The sequence below is a fragment of the Syngnathoides biaculeatus genome, chromosome 11 (assembly GCF_019802595.1).
Source record: "Syngnathoides biaculeatus isolate LvHL_M chromosome 11, ASM1980259v1, whole genome shotgun sequence".
Taxonomy (NCBI): domain Eukaryota; kingdom Metazoa; phylum Chordata; class Actinopteri; order Syngnathiformes; family Syngnathidae; genus Syngnathoides; species Syngnathoides biaculeatus.
Window position 1 is genome coordinate 31,201,658 of NC_084650.1, and position 18,975 is coordinate 31,220,632.

Genomic DNA, 18,975 nt, shown 5'->3' on the forward strand with positions numbered 1-18,975 from the left:
GTTGCCAAATAACTCACCCGAGCAGAACCTGAACCATTTGAACCAATGTTCCATTTAGTCCTACCCACGTTTCCAACATGTTCAGCCGCAGCACTGCATCATGATCTAGCGTATCAAAAGCCGCAATGAGCTCCAACACGGTCAGAATTGACACCTTTCCTGGGTCAGTATTTGACATGACATCATTAATATCATATTAGATGACCACAAGAGAGACACTGTTGGTCCTTTGAAATCATCTTTTGCGTGACGCCATCCGTTGAGCCAATGAAGTCAACCACTGCATTCGGAAGCAAAATCTCTCGCCACACCAAACAAAAACGTCACAAACGGGATGGAGAGTGAAGCCAAAATGAACTCCCAAACTGACTTCCTCAGTGCAAAATCGGAACTTGTTTTGGGCCAGTTCGATTCGTGTTGCGAGAATGACAAGGAATGGAAATTCTCCCATGCAACAGAAATGATTCAAATGTTCTGACTGACGCTATACGTCGCTGTCATTGTTAAATTCATCCATCCATTTCAACATCTTCCTTTTCTTATCCTCACAGAGTCAAATATTTTTGTTGTTGTAATAATTAAATCTTTTGGGGGACAAACTAAGTGAAATTGGAACATTTTTCCCAACACCGCTGTTGATGTCACGATTGTGTATCACTGCTCAACCCTTTTGTGCCGTTGTCCGATTATTTCACACTCAAAATGTAACTGATAAACCTCTCGTGTTGTCTATTATATAATTCCATGCAAGGATGTCAAACACGGAGAAGAGGTTCTAAAAAACACAAAAACTGGAATATGGCTGGGACATTTGCATAATCTACATTACCTTCTCGCTGTTTGGCAAGGTCTGAGTCCTGGTGAAGGTGTCGCCTCCGTGAATGCTGATCAGTTCGGCCTCGGCGGGCGGAAAGGCCGCGGGGAAAAGCACCAGGTCGCTCTTGAGCGTGTCGGAGCCCAAACACACGTCGTACTGCTGCGTCGCTTTGGAGTAAGACCAGCTCCCGTCGGGGTGGGCGGCAATCACGGGGGCGCCGCCGTCCGTCCGTCTGCGGCATTTGAAGGCTACGAAAGCCAGCAGGCTGAGCAGAAAGACCAGCGACACGGCCGCGATGGCGATGAGCAGATACAAGTGCAAACGGGAGAAGCTCTCCTCCTTTCTGGGCACATGTCTGAACTGAGTGCGGATGTCAGCTGTGCTTTCAAGCACCAGCACATCAATGGACACCGTCGCCGACAGGGAGGCTTCTCCGTGATCGCACACCGACACCACCAAGGGGTGACTTTTCAGGTCATCCTCGCTCATTCTCCTCCTGGTCCGAATCTCCCCGCTGCCGCTTCCGATGCGGAAGAGCGGCCCGTTGCCGCCTTTGGGCTCCGACAGCTGGTAGGAGAGCAGCGCGTTGTAACCCGAGTCGGCGTCCACGGCCCTGATCTTCGCCACAAAGTATCCCGCTTCGGCGGAGTAGGGGACGCTCTCGCCGTTGGCCGAGCCGTGCTCGGAATAGGGCGGCAGAATGCGGGGACTGTTGTCGTTCTGGTCCAGGATGAAAAGGTTGACGCTCACGTTGCCGCTGAGCGGAGGGACGCCGCCGTCCGTGGCCTGAACTTTGAACTCCAGCGTCTGCAGCGTCTCGTAGTCGAACGACTGCAAGCTGACGATGTCGCCGCTCTCCGGGTTGATGTTGATCATTGACGATATTGGAATTCCATTTGCATCTCCCAACAATGCATACGTCACTCTTGCATTCTCATTCATGTCGGAATCTTTTGCGGTTATTCTGTGGCTAGTTGCTCCCGCAGGACTGTTTTCTTTGACATAAATATTAATCACAGATTCGGAGAAACGTGGCGCGTTGTCATTCACGTCAGCAATGTGAATGGCGATTAAACTTGCACTGGATAGAGGAGGTTTCCCCTCATCATTCGCAACAAGAGTGACATTATAAAAGGCGTATTCTTCCCTATCTAGGGGGCCATCCACAACGAGAGAGTAATAGTTTCTATAATTAGACTTAAGGTGAAAAGGTGCAGCGGACCCTAATTTGCATTGAGTGTTGCCATTCTTCCCCCCGTCTTTATCAGTCACCGTCACCAAAGCCACGACGCTTCCTCGCTCAGCATCTTCCTTCACGGGGTTCATGAGTGACGTCACGACAATTTCTGGGGCATTGTCGTTCACGTCGAGCACTTCCACGAGGAGCTTTGCGTTGGCCCTCCGAGGCGACAAACCGTGGTCGGCTGCTTGGACGTGAATATCGTACGCTGCTTGCGCCTCATAATCCAAACGGCCTTTTACAGTCACCTCAGCCGTGTCTGCGTCTATCAAAAACACGTCTGCGGGGTCAAAATGTGCGCGTTTCACAAAGGCGAACGTCAGCCTCCCGTTGTCTCCTTCGTCGAAATCTGTCGCACTTAACTGAACGACTAAAGACCCAAAGGGCGCATTTTCTTGCACGCGAGCCTTGTACAGCGCTTGACTGAACGTCGGCGAGTTGTCGTTAACATCCAAAACATTTACCGTCAACAACGACGTTCCACTTTTGGAAGGCTTTCCTCCATCAACGGCGGTAAGTGTTAATTTAATCGCGGCTTGTTTTTCTCTATCTAAAGCTTTGATCAGCATCAACTCAGCCGACGCACTTTGCTCGCCGTCGCCGCCTTGCACGTCAAGAGCGAAATATTCATTTGCACTCAGCTTGTAAGTCTTCACCGAGTTTGCTGCGACGTCAGCGTCAAGCGCCAGAGGAAGCAAGAAATGCTCGCCCGCCGGCGAGGATTCGGACACGTTGAGCGAGTGCGACTCCTCCACGAAGCGAGGCGCGTTGTCGTTCACGTCATCGACCAGCACCTCAATTCGATGCAGCGACATCGGGCTTCGGAGGATGGCCTCCAAGTTGAGAGTGCATTTCGTCGCCTTCGGACACAGCTCCTCGCGGTCGATTCGCGCTGCAACATAAAGCTCCCCTGTTCGAAAATTGGCCTTGAAGTATTCCTGACTGTAAGCAGACACCAGGCTGAGATCCCGAGTTTGAAGGTCCCTCGCGTTGACATTTAACTCCTTCGCAAGGTTTCCCACCACGGTTTCTTTGTCCACCTCTTCGGAAATGGAGAAGGAAATCTGAGCGGCGCAGCAGCGCAATAAAACCGCGAGGAACAGCCGGCACAGCCGCGACGTTTTGCGGCCACCGCCCATCGCTATTTGCGCGGATTCCCACGTCACAAACACCGCTCGTTATGCGCAAAACAACGCCCGATCGTCCATAATCCCTCCCGCGATCCTCCTCCTCCAAATATCTTCGTCTTGTGGGCTCAGCGCACAATGCGAGCAGCCTGATGACGCGACGCCCGACCGCGGGGCCGGTGAGCGCAACAAAGTGGTGGTCTGATGCGACCCCAAGCGTTCAAACTTGGGATCAACGCAATTTTCCTCAAAATACTATGGAATTATGAAAGTGATTATATGCTGCATGTCGATGGCTTAAATCGAGAGGAAAACAACGAAGAGCCAAAGTCACGTTATGGATATTACTTTTTATGTAGATATAAATTATTGAGATTTGAATGAGGACCACGCTCAATCATCGCCAGAATGAAGTGAGTGCAAACACAGGAACAACATACACGCTGGAGTGATGTTCAGATAGACAACACGTTCCAGCTGAGTTCCAAAGGTAAAAATGAGATTAGAAATATTCATTTATCAAGACAAAACGGGCACAGTGCCGTCAAAATCGTGCAAGGTCCTCCCGACGTTGTTTTGGGAAAATGGGATGAACTGAATTGCGCATTGCAAAGCAACTTACTTGCTACCCGTTGAAACACATATATGATGTGAAAGTTCAAGACAATAAAACATAATTATTTGTATATTAACTGCTATTTTTGGGGTTCTAAATAAGAAGCCTACAAATGTATGTCAAGGGTGGGCTCAGTGGAGCCACTGAGTGGAATTCAAGAAAGTTTTCCCATCAGGAACTCAAACAATATTCAGCACCGAGGACAGCGCGACTTATACTTGAAAGGAGTCCTGGTTTGGGGCTGGATCCTGTCCCAGAAAACCAGACTGAGAAGGCGAAGTCCACCATGCAATCACCAATGGGTGTGAATTGAGACCACAACAGATGCAAGGACAACAACTATGTGTACCACTACACTTTGGCCATGGTGTTCCATTCAAATCCATAATTTGTATCAAACAGACTCCCAAACCTGGCATGTACTTCAACTAATTATCCAATCAGTCAGTTTATATTGCTGATTATAAAGCATGATAGATATATCAATATATAAAAAGCAGGCCTTACAGCACAATGTTGTTTACAAATTGCAAATATTACTGGTTGAGTGTGAGCAAAAAATCTGACCTAACGTTTCACTACACGGCAAAGTCCAAGTCCATTTCTAGACATTTTTAGATATGGACAGCCTACCTTCTCGCTGTTTGGCAAAGTCTGAGTCCTGGTGAAGGTGTCGCCTCCGTGAATGCTGATCAGTTCGGCCTCGGCGGGCGGAAAGGCCGCGGGGAAAAGCACCAGGTCGCTCTTGAGCGTGTCGGAGCCCAAACACACGTCGTACTGCTGCGTCGCTTTGGAGTAAGACCAGCTCCCGTCGGGGTGGGCGGCAATCACGGGGGCGCCGCCGTCCGTCCGTCTGCGGCATTTGAAGGCTACGAAAGCCAGCAGGCTGAGCAGAAAGACCAGCGACACGGCCGCGATGGCGATGAGCAGATACAAGTGCAAACGGGAGAAGCTCTCCTCCTTTCTGGGCACATGTCTGAACTGAGTGCGGATGTCAGCTGTGCTTTCAAGCACCAGCACATCAATGGACACCGTCGCCGACAGGGAGGCTTCTCCGTGATCGCACACCGACACCACCAAGGGGTGACTTTTCAGGTCATCCTCGCTCATTCTCCTCCTGGTCCGAATCTCCCCGCTGCCGCTTCCGATGCGGAAGAGCGGCCCGTTGCCGCCTTTGGGCTCCGACAGCTGGTAGGAGAGCAGCGCGTTGTAACCCGAGTCGGCGTCCACGGCCCTGATCTTCGCCACAAAGTATCCCGCTTCGGCGGAGTAGGGGACGCTCTCGCCGTTGGCCGAGCCGTGCTCGGAATAGGGCGGCAGAATGCGGGGACTGTTGTCGTTCTGGTCCAGGATGAAAAGGTTGACGCTCACGTTGCCGCTGAGCGGAGGGACGCCGCCGTCCGTGGCCTGAACTTGGAACTCCAGCGTCTGCAGCGTCTCGTAGTCGAACGACTGCAAGCTGACGATGTCGCCGCTCTCCGAGTTGATGTTCAGAAGTGATGAAATTGGCACATTCCTCGGATAAATATCGAGCAACGTGTATGACACTTTTGCATTTTGGCCCAAGTCGGGATCATGTGCTTTCACGGAACAAAGAGAATATCCCGCTGGACTATTTTCTTCGACATAAACATTAATGACGGGTTGCATAAATCGAGGTGCATTATCATTAACATCGGAAAGCTGAACTGTAATTATTCTTCTCGTGGACAGAGGTGGACTTCCTTCATCTGTGGCAATGATGGAAACATTATAAAAAGAGATGTTTTCTCTGTCCAGTGCTCCATCAACTATTAATGAATAATCATTTTTGTAGTTGGAATTTAACTTAAAAGGCGGTGACCCGAGCACCTGGCAGTTGGCTGCCCCGTTGTCGCCCGCATCCTTATCGCTCACGGTAACCAAGGCAACAATTGTCCCCAATTCTGCGTTTTCCTTGACTGGGGTCATCAGTGACGTCACCGTTATCTGGGGGGCATTGTCGTTCACGTCGACTACCTCGACGAGCAGTTTTGCAAGCGCGCTACGAGGAACGGGGCCTTGATCCGCTGCCTGGATCCTGACTTCGTAAGCGGGAGTCTCTTCATAATCTAAAGCCCCTTTCACGGTGATTTCTCCCGTTTCTGAATTGAGATTAAAAATGTCGGACGGCTCGTTGTTGCCTCGTTTAATGAGGGAATACGCGATCCTGCCGTTTATGCCTTCATCCAAATCTGTTGCGTTTAATGTGATCACGAGTGAGCCCCGCGGGGCGTCTTCCCTCAGACGCACTTTATACAGCGACTTGCTAAAGGCGGGCACGTTGTCGTTGACATCGAGCACGTTGACGCGGATTTGCAAGGAGCCAGACTTTGGAGGTTTGCCTCCATCGACGGCGGTGAGCGCGAGTGTGAGGAGTGATTGTTTCTCTCGGTCTAAATGTTTCTGCAGCACCAATTCGGCAGACACGCCGTGATCGCCTCCGCTCTGCACGTCCAATGCAAAATGTTCATTATTGCTCAGTTTATAGCTCCTCACCGAGTTGCTGCCAATGTCTGCGTCCACGGCCACCGGGAGGAAATGCCGCTCTCCCGGTGAAGCGGATTCGGGGATGTCCAAAGTGTAGGCGTTTTCCGCAAAAGCAGGCGAATTGTCGTTGACATCCAAAATATTGATCTCAATTCGATGTGCCGTCATGGGATTGTTCAACACCGCTTGTATCCTCAACGCACATTTGACCACATTCGGACAAAGCTCCTCCCTGTCTATTCGTTCCTTTACAAATAGGTTACCGCTCTGTAAATCCACGTCAAAGAACTCCTGGCTGGTGCTGGCAACCACACGCAGACCTCTGGCGTGCAACTCGTGCACGTTGAGGTTGAAATCCTTGGCGATGTTCCCCAGCACGAAGCCTTTGTTCACCTCCTCGCTCACGGAGTAGGACAGTTGCGACGCGGACGAGCCGCAGACACAAAGCAGCAAAGCAAAGAGCAGCCCCGAATCCCGTCTTCGTTGACGCATCCTCATCGTCAATGCCGCAAAATCAGCGCAATTCCGTTCTCATTTGTCCACATTGAGATAATTCCGCCCGATGCAGCGTTGCTGTCCGGAGCTTTCTGTGCGCCTTCTGCGCATGAACTCGCGGCTGGTGACGAGTCCCCCCCCAGCCCCGCCACCCCCCATGCAGGGCGGAGTAGAACTACTGAAGGGTCGTCTTGCACGCTCCTTCCTATCTACGGTCTCTTGCGACCCCGTGTGGTCGATGAAAGATACGACAGTCTTTCCAGCCACACAATGCCAGAAGAAGAGCAAAATAAACGTTTGAAAAAGCTGACATTTAAGGCTGACAGATGACAAAGTAAGGAAATATGTAATTTCACGTTCCACTTTCGTGAATAACATCTTCAGAACGAAAAAAAAAGTTTCAACTCAAAAGTAATTTTGCTGACATGAATCAAAATAATCAAAAAAAAAAAAAAAAAAAAACAAACACACAAACAAACACGTATTAGTTTGGACGTCATTGTTACTACGACTACAACGCATAATAATAATTATAATACTTCATTTGGAGCCACCAGGGGTGGAAATCGTGGGTGGCAAACACAAGGCCCGGAGTCCACATCCGGCCCACACATCATTTTATGTGTGACCCACAAAAGCAAATCAATTGCTTCAGAGTTCATGATGCTTGCTAAAACTTGTGCCAAAATGTCAAATTTTCAAATGCAACAAATACATAAATGTTGATATGATTAAAGCATTCTTGGGTGACCAAATACCTTTTTGACACGAACTAGAATAAAAGTTGAAGAAAGTATTATCCTTGACTTTGTTCGGATTTCAAAACAACTGAACCATCGGTTTGTTGTGTATATGAAATACTATCATGAGGCAATTCAAGTTTGATTTCATATTTCCACTTATAACAGACCTCCGTAGCACCCACTGACAAAAATGAGTTTGACACTCCTGTCTTCACTCCCGTGACGTCAGCCGGTGTGGTTTCCCTTCCCCGTTAGTGGCAGTCTGACTGCGATCGACTAACGCAAAGTCCACCGTTCACTTGTCGTAAACTGGCATCCGATCCAGCTCACCGCCGCTTCGAACAGGATCAGCCACAAAAGACAAAAACATTGATGGATGGATTCTTAATCTCATATATCACATGAATAACTCAATAAACCGTACCAGGAGAAAGTCTAGCACTGCGGGCAGTGACATTAGAGTTGTTTTCCACCACCAAGTAGAAAGTGAATTTTTATGAAAAGCAAAGAAAAGAAGTCCATCATCACAGAGACCACCAGAGAAAAGCCAACATTGCAAGAAACGCATCAGGCCTTCATGTGAAACCAACACCACCAGCTTGAAATAAACCTACTCCTAAAATGGAGAAGACACTCAAACTCAATCTTCCATCTGTGTGTGGTTTCATTTTCGTGAATGTTGTAAGGATAACTGTTGTGCTTGGACGTGTTTGAGATGAGTAAGATATTATCAGAACTACTGGAGAACTTTGATGTCAGCATCAGTGTTGTGACTTGTTTTCAATCTGTGATAGTTTATGAGTTGCTCTGAAACACCAGACGAGAGGCGGTCAGGTATTGGGGACAAAATATATCAATTGCTAGCCTACCTTCTCGCTGTTTGGCAAAGTCTGAGTCCTGGTAAAGGTGTCGCCTCCGTGAATGCTGATCAGTTCGGCCTCGGCGGGGGGAAAGGCCGCGGGGAAAAGCACCAGGTCGCTCTTGAGCGTGTCGGAGCCCAAACACACGTCGTACTGCTGCGTCGCTTTGGAGTAAGACCAGCTCCCGTCGGGGTGGGCGGCAATCACGGGGGCGCCGCCGTCCGTCCGTCTGCGGCATTTGAAGGCTACGAAAGCCAGCAGGCTGAGCAGAAAGACCAGCGACACGGCCGCGATGGCGATGAGCAGATACAAGTGCAAACGGGAGAAGCTCTCCTCCTTTCTGGGCACATGTCTGAACTGAGTGCGGATGTCAGCTGTGCTTTCAAGCACCAGCACATCAATGGACACCGTCGCCGACAGGGAGGCTTCTCCGTGATCGCACACCGACACCACCAAGGGGTGACTTTTCAGGTCATCCTCGCTCATTCTCCTCCTGGTCCGAATCTCCCCGCTGCCGCTTCCGATGCGGAAGAGCGGCCCGTTGCCGCCTTTGGGCTCCGACAGCTGGTAGGAGAGCAGCGCGTTGTAACCCGAGTCGGCGTCCACGGCCCTGATCTTCGCCACAAAGTATCCCGCTTCGGCGGAGTAGGGGACGCTCTCGCCGTTGGCCGAGCCGTGCTCGGAATAGGGCGGCAGAATGCGGGGACTGTTGTCGTTCTGGTCCAGGATGAAAAGGTTGACGCTCACGTTGCCGCTGAGCGGAGGGACGCCGCCGTCCGTGGCCTGAACTTGGAACTCCAGCGTCTGCAGCGTCTCGTAGTCGAACGACTGCAAGCTGACGATGTCGCCGCTCTCCGGGTTGATGTTCAGAAGTGATGAAATTGGCACATTCCTCGGATAAATATCGAGCAACGTGTATGACACTTTTGCATTTTGGCCCAAGTCGGGATCATGTGCTTTCACGGAACAAAGAGAATATCCCGCTGGACTATTTTCTTCGACATAAACATTAATGACGGGTTGCATAAATCGAGGTGCATTATCATTAACATCGGAAAGCTGAACTGTAATTATTCTTCTCGTGGACAGAGGTGGACTTCCTTCATCTGTGGCAATGATGGAAACATTATAAAAAGAGATGTTTTCTCTGTCCAGTGCTCCATCAACTATTAATGAATAATCATTTTTGTAGTTGGAATTTAACTTAAAAGGCGGTGACCCGAGCACCTGGCAGTTGGCTGCCCCGTTGTCGCCCGCATCCTTATCGCTCACGGTAACCAAGGCAACAATTGTCCCCAATTCTGCGTTTTCCTTGACTGGGGTCATCAGTGACGTCACCGTTATCTGGGGGGCATTGTCGTTCACGTCGACTACCTCGACGAGCAGTTTTGCATGCGCGCTACGAGGAACGGGGCCTTGATCCGCTGCCTGGATCCTGACTTCGTAAGCGGGAGTCTCTTCATAATCTAAAGCCCCTTTCACGGTGATTTCTCCCGTTTCCGAATTGAGATTGAAAACTTTGGACGGCTCGTTGTTGCCTCGTTTAATGAAGGAATACGTGATCCTGCTGTTTATGCCTTCGTCTATATCCGTTGCATTTAATTTAATGACAAATGATCCCCGTGGGGCGTTTTCACTCACACGCACTTTATAAAGCGACTTGCTAAAAACGGGCGTGTTATCATTCACATCCATGACGACGACTCTAATTTTTAACGTGCCCGATCTCGTCGGCTTTCCCCCATCTACAGCGGTGAGCGTGAGCTCATGAACAGGCTGTTTCTCCCGATCTAAAGATTTGTGCAGCACGAGCTCTGCAGACACGCCGCGTTTTCCTGCACTTTGCACGTCCAACGTAAAATGTTCATTTGGACTCAATTTATACGTGTTGACTAAATTACTTCCCGTATCCAAATCATCTGCTTCTGGGAGGAAATATCTCTCTCCCGGTGCTACGTTTTCAGAAATCTTTAAGGTGTGTACTTCCTCCTCAAATTTTGGCGAGTTGTCGTTCACGTCTACAACATTGATGTCAATGCGGTGCACGGTCGTCGGGTTGCTCAGCACCGCCTGCATTCTCACAAGGCATTGTGCGGCGTTGGGACAAAGCTCCTCCCTGTCCATTTTGTCGTGAACAAAGAGGTTCCCCGTCCGAGGATCTGTGTCAATATATTTCTTACTGTAACTTGAAACAACACGCAGGTCTCTGTTGTGCAGCTCTTGCAAATCGAGGTCCAAATCCTTGGCGATATTGCCCACAACCGTGCCTTTGTCGGTCTCCTCGGAAACAGAGTAAGAAAATTGCGAAGCAGATCCACAGCAAAAGAGAAGCACGGCGACGACGCCGATCCACAAATACTCGTCCGCCCTCATCCTTGCACAATAAACCACAATCCGACTGGGAGAGCACATCCAATGTTCGCGTATCCGCCAAGAGCGCGAATCTCCGGCGACAGCAAGACTTCCCCCTCTCGTCACAAACAACCAAATGACCAAAAAAAAAAAAAAAAAAAAGCTCAGCCAACGAAAGATTTGCAGCCGGAGTGAGGAGCCGTCGCGCATCATCCTCATTTGCGGTCTCAGTGCGACATCGTGTGGTCAACGACTGTAAAAACAGTAAAAGCTCGAATACTTTTCTGAGGCACCATGAGGGGAACCCCAGACATAAAGGGGAACAAATATTCTTGACGTTTATGAAAACTGCTTTATATTTCGAATGAAGTACAATGATGTATGGACCTTTTTCGATATAACCAATGATAACTTTGAACGATTCCACACAAAAATGCCTTCGTTAGAAAGCTTAGATTTGGAGATGAATATTGGTCAGATGAAAATATACTGTCCATGCCACAGCCAAAGGTGTTCTGACAGAGATAATAATATTTATTTAATTTTTATTATTTTATTAATTACTCTAATTGTATTACAGTATTATTATTATAATATTTTTATTATAGTATATAAAGTATACAATCTTTGAGGAAGCGGCATCATACAAACAAATATTGTGCACGAGCTTTTGATAAATATATTGACGACTTTTGCTTCTACAGAGAGGGTGACACAAGCATGTTGGGAACATAACAACTGATCCATAATTGATATGACAAAAGTCAGGCATAACAGCAACTCCACTGCCAGAGAAATCACAAAACAAACCCTCAACTACAAAATCACGCTGAAGAAAAATTGCATTTGAAACTCAAAATCATCTGAGGGGGACCTCACTTGGAGCACGTGACCACATGGCAAAACAATGCTTTCCATTTCTATTGCAGATGTTCGTCATCTTCACAACCAGGCCGCAATACAAACCTGGAATTTACAAAACTGAAAAGACGGTGGGAGCTTTCACAAAACCGAGTCAACGACAAGTTTGTTGTGTCTTGAACAAAATAAAAAACAATGCTATTCATCATTTGGTAAAATGTGAGAAAGTCTCGTGAAAAAATGGAGTTTAAAACTTTAAAGTTAGACTGTTTGTATACACACTACACGTACAAACAAATTTATAAACCTACCTTTTCGCTGTTTGGCAAAGTCTGAGTCCTGGTAAAGGTGTCGCCTCCGTGAATGCTGATCAGTTCGGCCTCGGCGGGCGGAAAGGCCGCGGGGAAAAGCACCAGGTCGCTCTTGAGCGTGTCGGAGCCCAAACACACGTCGTACTGCTGCGTCGCTTTGGAGTAAGACCAGCTCCCGTCGGGGTGGGCGGCAATCACGGGGGCGCCGCCGTCCGTCCGTCTGCGGCATTTGAAGGCTACGAAAGCCAGCAGGCTGAGCAGAAAGACCAGCGACACGGCCGCGATGGCGATGAGCAGATACAAGTGCAAACGGGAGAAGCTCTCCTCCTTTCTGGGCACATGTCTGAACTGAGTGCGGATGTCAGCTGTGCTTTCAAGCACCAGCACATCAATGGACACCGTCGCCGACAGGGAGGCTTCTCCGTGATCGCACACCGACACCACCAAGGGGTGACTTTTCAGGTCATCCTCGCTCATTCTCCTCCTGGTCCGAATCTCCCCGCTGCCGCTTCCGATGCGGAAGAGCGGCCCGTTGCCGCCTTTGGGCTCCGACAGCTGGTAGGAGAGCAGCGCGTTGTAACCCGAGTCGGCGTCCACGGCCCTGATCTTCGCCACAAAGTATCCCGCTTCGGCGGAGTAGGGGACGCTCTCGCCGTTGGCCGAGCCGTGCTCTGAATAGGGCGGCAGAACGCGGGGACTGTTGTCGTTCTGGTCCAGGATGAAAAGGTTGACGCTGACGTTGCCGCTGAGCGGAGGGACGCCGCCGTCCGTGGCCTGAACTTTGAACTCCAGCGTCTGCAGCGTCTCGTAGTCGAACGACTGCAAGCTGACGATGTCGCCGCTCTCCGAGTTGATGTTGATCAAGGTGGTGAGCGGCGGCGACTGGCCGCTACTTTGCAAAAGCGAGTAAGTCACGCGTCCGTTTTGCTCAATGTCGTCATCGAGCGCAGCCACTTTGTGTACGAGTGCCCCCGGTGGACTATTTTCCTGGACGTAAATGTTGACGAGGGGCTCTGGGAAGCGGGGCGCGTTGTCGTTGACATCGGCGATCTGGACATAAACTCCCCTTGTGCTGGACAGCGGTGGAGCCCCTTCGTCACTGGCAACGATGTCGATGTTGTACACAGACACGCTCTCTCTGTCGAGAGGGCCGCCCACAACCAAAGAAAAGGAGTTCTTATAATTTGACTGGAGTTTAAAAGGCACGTCGTTCTGAATGTGACAGTGCACCAAACCGTTTTTCCCTCCATCTTTGTCCAGCACAGACACGATTGCAATAGCGGTGCCAATCGTTGCATCTTCCCTCACCGTGCTCATCAAAGATGTTACAGAAATTTCCGGGGCATTGTCATTGACATCTAAAACCTCGATCAGCAATTTGGCATGAGAGGTTAACGGAGATGAGCCTCCATCACTGGCCTGAACTCGGAGTTCAAAAGCACTTATATCCTCAAAATCAATAATTTTCTTGTTTGTTACGATTCCATTACGTTCATCAATTGTGAACATATGTCTTTGTGGTTCTTCCGCCCCTGCACTAAAAGAATAGGTTACTTGTCCATTTTGTCCAGCATCTAAATCTGTTGCATTTAATGTTATTATTGATGTGCCAACTTTTGCATTCTCATATACACTCGCTTTGTACAGATTTTGACTGAAAACAGGAGCGTTGTCGTTGCTATCTAACACATTGACAACGATCGTCATCGTGCCTGATTTTGCCGGCGTTCCTCCATCGATCGCAGTCAACATGAGAGTGATCGTGGCCTGTTTTTCTCGGTCCAAAAGCTTCTGCAGCACTAATTCTGGTGTCAAACTTTCTCCTTTATGTATTTCAAGGAGGAAATGTTCATTTTGGCTGAGCTTATATGAATTTACAGAATTTTTGCTGACGTCTGTGTCATGAGCTGCATGCAAGGGAAATTTCGCCCCTGATGCTGTGTTCTCACTGATATTTAACACCTGAACCTTTGTGGAAAACGATGGGCTATTGTCATTAACATCTAATATCGTAATTTCAGTTCGGTGTAATTTTAAAGGATTATTAATAATGGCTTCTACGACGAGTGAACACTTGTCTTGTTTTTTGCACAGCTCCTCCCGATCGATCCTCTCATTGACGTAGAGGAGGCCAGTCTTGAGGTTTACCTCGAAATATTTCCTCTTGCTTCCCGCAACGATCCGAAAGCCGCGGGACTCCAAATCCTGCAGGTTTAGGCTCAAATCCTTGGCGATATTTCCCACCACGGTCCCCACATTCACCTCCTCCGCCACGGAGTAAGAGAGCTGGCCGCACGCGGCTTCCCAGTAACGCTCCAGCAGCACGAAGAGCAAATACGTCCGCACGGAGCTCCATCTGCCCGCCGCGCGCGTCATGCCGGGCGCGAGCCTCAAAAGGCAGCGAGATGGAAGGAATTATGTTGGAAAAAATACAAATCACATAAAACGGAAGATTCCCGAGTGAATGTGGAGGAAAAAGCCAACCAAAGTCCGTGTGGCGACCCCCGTCGCGTCGGTCTCCTTCACCGTCTGAGCTTCTTTGTTCAGTGACGACAAACATCGCGCACATTTGGGAGGAGCCCCGCGCCGTGGACGACGCTGCTCCAATGCCACGGTCCACTCTCCCCTCTAGTGGACGTTTGCGTCAACTACAGCCGGCGTCGCGCACCACTTGCAGTCAGGGCCGGTGTCAATTACTCAGTCCGATATTATTCATAATATTTAAAAAAGACGGAGATCGCGACTATAAGGTGATTTTCAACAATTCCCTGATGTCCAGGAAAAGACTTGAATGAAATATCGCGAACATCAGTCGAGAAATGGCTGACTATGAACTCACAAGCGCCCGAGATTTTACTTTTTCCAAGATAAACAACAGCAAAAAATACAAGTGTTTTTTTTCCACTATGCCCCCCACCGCCCATATATAAATCTAAAAAGCAAATAGTATTTTGTGGGTTATGTATGGTTGCAACAATAACAGGAATTATACTCGTGAATACTTTAAATGGACGTATTCCTGAGAAATGTGGCAATACAACACTTCAAAATTACCCATAACAATGCTTTCAGAACCACGGACAGCACATCTGACAAACACAAAACTGGCAGCAGTCTTTGCAAAAATGAAAACTACAATACTATTTTCTGGATATAACAAATGTAAACTCTCCCTTGAGGCTTAACAGACCTAATATCAATATTACATTCTGAATTTATCCAACCATTGCTCCACAATATACATGTAGTGCACTTGCTAAAAGCAACTGGTTACCCCTTTTTTTCATTGCATTAGTAAGTTTCAGAAAATATTATGTATGGACACCCAAAGTGAAACTTCTGAAGACACCATTAGTGTTGCAGACTTGCTTAATTTCAATCTATGCATCATTACAAGTGTTGAAGATTGTTCTTACTCCCCTCTTGTGTGTTGTTACATATTTGAGCAATAAAGCTGATCCCGATTCTGATAAAACCAGCTTGACTTCATCAAGTAGGTCTTTCCGATTGTGGCTCTTCTTTTCGTTTGGATTTGTCCCATTCCAGGTCACCACAGCCTGTCATCTTTTTCCATGTCAGCCTTTTTCCTCCATCCTCCTCTTTCAACACCAACTGCCCTCGTGTGTTCCCTCGCGACCTCTGCGACCCCTGCCAACCTTCTCTTTGGTTTTGCTCTCGCTTGCTTGCCCAGCAGCTTCATCCTCTTCACTCTTTGACCACTACAGCGTCTCTCTATGTCCAAACCATCAAAGTCTGCTCTCGCCAACTTCAACAGCAAAACATCAGAATCGTCTTTATTGGCCAAATGTGCAAAAACACACGAGAATTTTTTTCTCCAGCAGTCGGTGCTGCCCTGGTATGACATTCAGAACAAAGAACAACAAAGTAACAAGAACAGAGAACAAGAGACAATTCTGTTTATAGGAAGTGTTCCGTCCTCTGTTGAGCTCTTTTCTTCTCGCTCCTCAAAAGAAGTTCAACATCATCATTTGCTCTACTTCACGTCATCTCTTCATCGTGTCACTCTTTCATCCGCTCATCATGGCCAACCACACCACTGACTAATAATTGTGCCCTTCATCCTTGCAGATAATTTGATGAATAATAAGTGCGTTTAAAATACATGTTACAACTTTGCATTTGGTGATTTGTGATTTTGGTGACATCTAAGGTGTATGAAGTCAACAAAATATGGGTATGCGAAGAAACCAAAGATGGGTTCAGCCTACCTTCTCGCTGTTTGGCAAAGTCTGAGTCCTGGTAAAGGTGTCGCCTCCGTGAATGCTGATCAGTTCGGCCTCGGCGGGCGGAAAGGCCGCGGGGAAAAGCACCAGGTCGCTCTTGAGCGTGTCGGAGCCCAAACACACGTCGTACTGCTGCGTCGCTTTGGAGTAAGACCAGCTCCCGTCGGGGTGGGCGGCAATCACGGGGGCGCCGCCGTCCGTCCGTCTGCGGCATTTGAAGGCTACGAAAGCCAGCAGGCTGAGCAGAAAGACCAGCGACACGGCCGCGATGGCGATGAGCAGATACAAGTGCAAACGGGAGAAGCTCTCCTCCTTTCTGGGCACATGTCTGAACTGAGTGCGGATGTCAGCTGTGCTTTCAAGCACCAGCACATCAATGGACACCGTCGCCGACAGGGAGGCTTCTCCGTGATCGCACACCGACACCACCAAGGGGTGACTTTTCAGGTCATCCTCGCTCATTCTCCTCCTGGTCCGAATCTCCCCGCTGCCGCTTCCGATGCGGAAGAGCGGCCCGTTGCCGCCTTTGGGCTCCGACAGCTGGTAGGAGAGCAGCGCGTTGTAACCCGAGTCGGCGTCCACGGCCCTGATCTTCGCCACAAAGTATCCCGCTTCGGCGGAGTAGGGGACGCTCTCGCCGTTGGCCGAGCCGTGCTCGGAATAGGGCGGCAGAATGCGGGGACTGTTGTCGTTCTGGTCCAGGATGAAAAGGTTGACGCTCACGTTGCCGCTGAGCGGAGGGACGCCGCCGTCCGTGGCCTGAACTTGGAACTCCAGCGTCTGCAGCGTCTCGTAGTCGAACGACTGCAAGCTGACGATGTCGCCGCTCTCCGAGTTGATGTTGATCAAGGTGGTGAGCGGCGGCGACTGGCCGCTACTTTGCAAAAGCGAGTAAGTCACGCGTCCGTTTTGCTCAATGTCGTCATCGAGCGCAGCCACTTTGTGTACGAGTGCCCCCGGTGGACTATTTTCCTGGACGTAAATGTTGACGAGGGGCTCTGGGAAGCGGGGCGCGTTGTCGTTGACATCGGCGATCTGGACATAAACTCCCCTTGTGCTGGACAGAGGTGGAGCGCCTTGGTCAATAGCGACAATCGTGATGTTATAGTGGCTTTGAGTCTCTCTGTCCAGCGCCCGGTTTACTATTAACGAATAATAGTTTTTATAATTTGTGTCCAATTTAAAAGGAGTCTTATTTGCAATGGCAACTTGAACGACACCGTTGCTCCCTCCATCCTGGTCCATCACGGAAACGAGAGCAACAGCAGTTCCGACCTCAGCGTCCTCCTTGATTGTGTGCAGCAGTGACGTCACACTAATCTCAGGAGCGTTGTCATTGCTGTCCTCCACTTCCACTAAGACTTTACAATCAGTAGACATCGGAGGATGACCTTTGTCAGTGGCCTGTGCATGAATCTCAAAGGCTGAATTTGCTTCATAGTCAATTTTTCCTTTGACATAAATTCGACCTGTTTTTGGATTAATTTCAAACAAATCTAGAACATGATCCTGCCCTTTACTCCTCAGTGAAAATTCAATTTCACCATTCAAGCCATCATCTGCATCAGACGCATTCAATGTGATGACGGTTTTATTTAGCTCGGAGTTCTCAGCGATCCGTGTTTTAGACAAAGAACTGCTAAACAAAGGAGGATTGTCATTAATATCTAACACGTTAATCTGAATTTGACACGTGGCAGATTTGGGTGGATTTCCGCCGTCCACTGCAGTCAGGGTCAGCGTAACATAATTTTGTTTCTCCCGATCTAAAGGCTTCTGCAGCACAAGCTTAGAAGCTACACTCTCCCCCCCTTTGTGCGAATCTAGAGAAAAATAATCATTCGGACTAATTTTGTATGCAGTAACACTGTTCTTCCCAACGTCGAGATCCGACGCACCAATGAAACCAAAAGTGCCCCCGAGCATACTATTCTCCGCAATGTTAATTGTCTGAACCTCCTCAAGGAAATACGGCGCATTATCGTTAATGTCAGCGATGATCATTTCCAGCCGATAGAGCTTTAAAGGGTTGCTGATGACCGCCTCCACACTGACGGCGCACGCTGCAGCCTGAGCACACAGCTCCTCGCGGTCTATTCGCTCACGTACATAGAGAAAGCCAGTCTTCATGTTCACATCGAAATATTTCCTTTTTGATCCACTCACAATCTGAAAGGTGCGCTCCTCCAACTCGTGGACGTTTAGGTTTAAATCCTTGGCTACGTTTCCAACAAAAGTGCCCGCCTTTACCTCCTCGAAAACAGTGTAAGAGAGCTGTCCGTACGCCGCCGGGCAGCAACAAGAACAGAACAGAACAAAGGCCAAATGAATCCTCAGCAAGCTGCGCGTCGTCCTCCTGCACATGTTTGTATCCGACGTGAATAGACCGTCAACGGACGCTTCCCCCGTCCCCCATTGAAGATTCTTCATTTCGGGAAAATAATCGAATGTGGTTTTTAAACAGACAACGAGCGACCCACTGTCGGGGTCCTGCATCCACTCTTGCAACTCGCCGTTTTGTGACAAAGCCGGAATAAACGCACGATCGGATTCATTTGGGAGGAGTCCGAGGGACTTTACACATGTGATGGTCTCGACTGCCCTCGTGTGGCCGATTGCCTTAATTGTAAGAGCTGTATAAAGATTCTGTATAAATTGCATGATATCCTAACGTTCAAATTTACACACAGATTACATCAATGTGTATGAAAACCAGCCCATGTCTGGCTGATGACAAAAATGTCAAAAGTGGAAAACCAGCTGAAAACAATGTTACAAATGGAGATGTGCCATTTTGAAGC

The 18,975-nt window shown here is 48.9% G+C and overlaps 5 protein-coding genes across 5 annotated transcripts; all 5 read right to left on the bottom strand.

Annotated features, from left to right (window-relative positions):
- Window positions 1-820: 820 nt before the first annotated feature.
- LOC133509058 (protocadherin alpha-3-like) lies at window positions 821-3,289 on the bottom strand. The gene has a single exon (XM_061835700.1). It carries the CDS (start codon window positions 3,194-3,196, stop codon window positions 821-823), a length of 2,376 nt encoding a protein of 791 aa, XP_061691684.1. The 5' UTR covers window positions 3,197-3,289.
- Window positions 3,290-4,367: 1,078 nt separating this feature from the next.
- Window positions 4,368-6,868, bottom strand: LOC133509059 (protocadherin alpha-3-like). Its single transcript, XM_061835701.1, has one exon. The coding sequence runs from the start codon at window positions 6,804-6,806 to the stop codon at window positions 4,368-4,370; it is 2,439 nt and encodes an 812-aa protein (XP_061691685.1). The 5' UTR covers window positions 6,807-6,868.
- A 1,443-nt stretch (window positions 6,869-8,311) lies between these two features.
- LOC133508640 (protocadherin alpha-3-like) lies at window positions 8,312-10,779 on the bottom strand. The gene has a single exon (XM_061834883.1). The coding sequence runs from the start codon at window positions 10,777-10,779 to the stop codon at window positions 8,407-8,409; it is 2,373 nt and encodes a 790-aa protein (XP_061690867.1). The 3' UTR covers window positions 8,312-8,406.
- A 1,139-nt stretch (window positions 10,780-11,918) lies between these two features.
- Window positions 11,919-14,442, bottom strand: LOC133508639 (protocadherin alpha-10-like). The gene has a single exon (XM_061834882.1). It carries the CDS (start codon window positions 14,304-14,306, stop codon window positions 11,919-11,921), a length of 2,388 nt encoding a protein of 795 aa, XP_061690866.1. The 5' UTR covers window positions 14,307-14,442.
- A 1,708-nt stretch (window positions 14,443-16,150) lies between these two features.
- On the bottom strand, window positions 16,151-18,557 carry LOC133508637 (protocadherin alpha-8-like). Its single transcript, XM_061834880.1, has one exon. The coding sequence runs from the start codon at window positions 18,536-18,538 to the stop codon at window positions 16,151-16,153; it is 2,388 nt and encodes a 795-aa protein (XP_061690864.1). The 5' UTR covers window positions 18,539-18,557.
- Window positions 18,558-18,975: the final 418 nt, after the last annotated feature.

Excerpts from the sequence above, each read along its gene's own strand:
- LOC133509058 (XM_061835700.1), bottom strand. The coding sequence starts at position 3,196 with ATGGGCGGTGGCCGCAAAACGTCGCGGCTGTGCCGGCTGTTCCTCGCG.
- LOC133509059 (XM_061835701.1), bottom strand. The coding sequence starts at position 6,806 with ATGAGGATGCGTCAACGAAGACGGGATTCGGGGCTGCTCTTTGCTTTG.
- LOC133508640 (XM_061834883.1), bottom strand. The coding sequence starts at position 10,779 with ATGAGGGCGGACGAGTATTTGTGGATCGGCGTCGTCGCCGTGCTTCTC.
- LOC133508639 (XM_061834882.1), bottom strand. The coding sequence starts at position 14,306 with ATGACGCGCGCGGCGGGCAGATGGAGCTCCGTGCGGACGTATTTGCTC.
- LOC133508637 (XM_061834880.1), bottom strand. The coding sequence starts at position 18,538 with ATGTGCAGGAGGACGACGCGCAGCTTGCTGAGGATTCATTTGGCCTTT.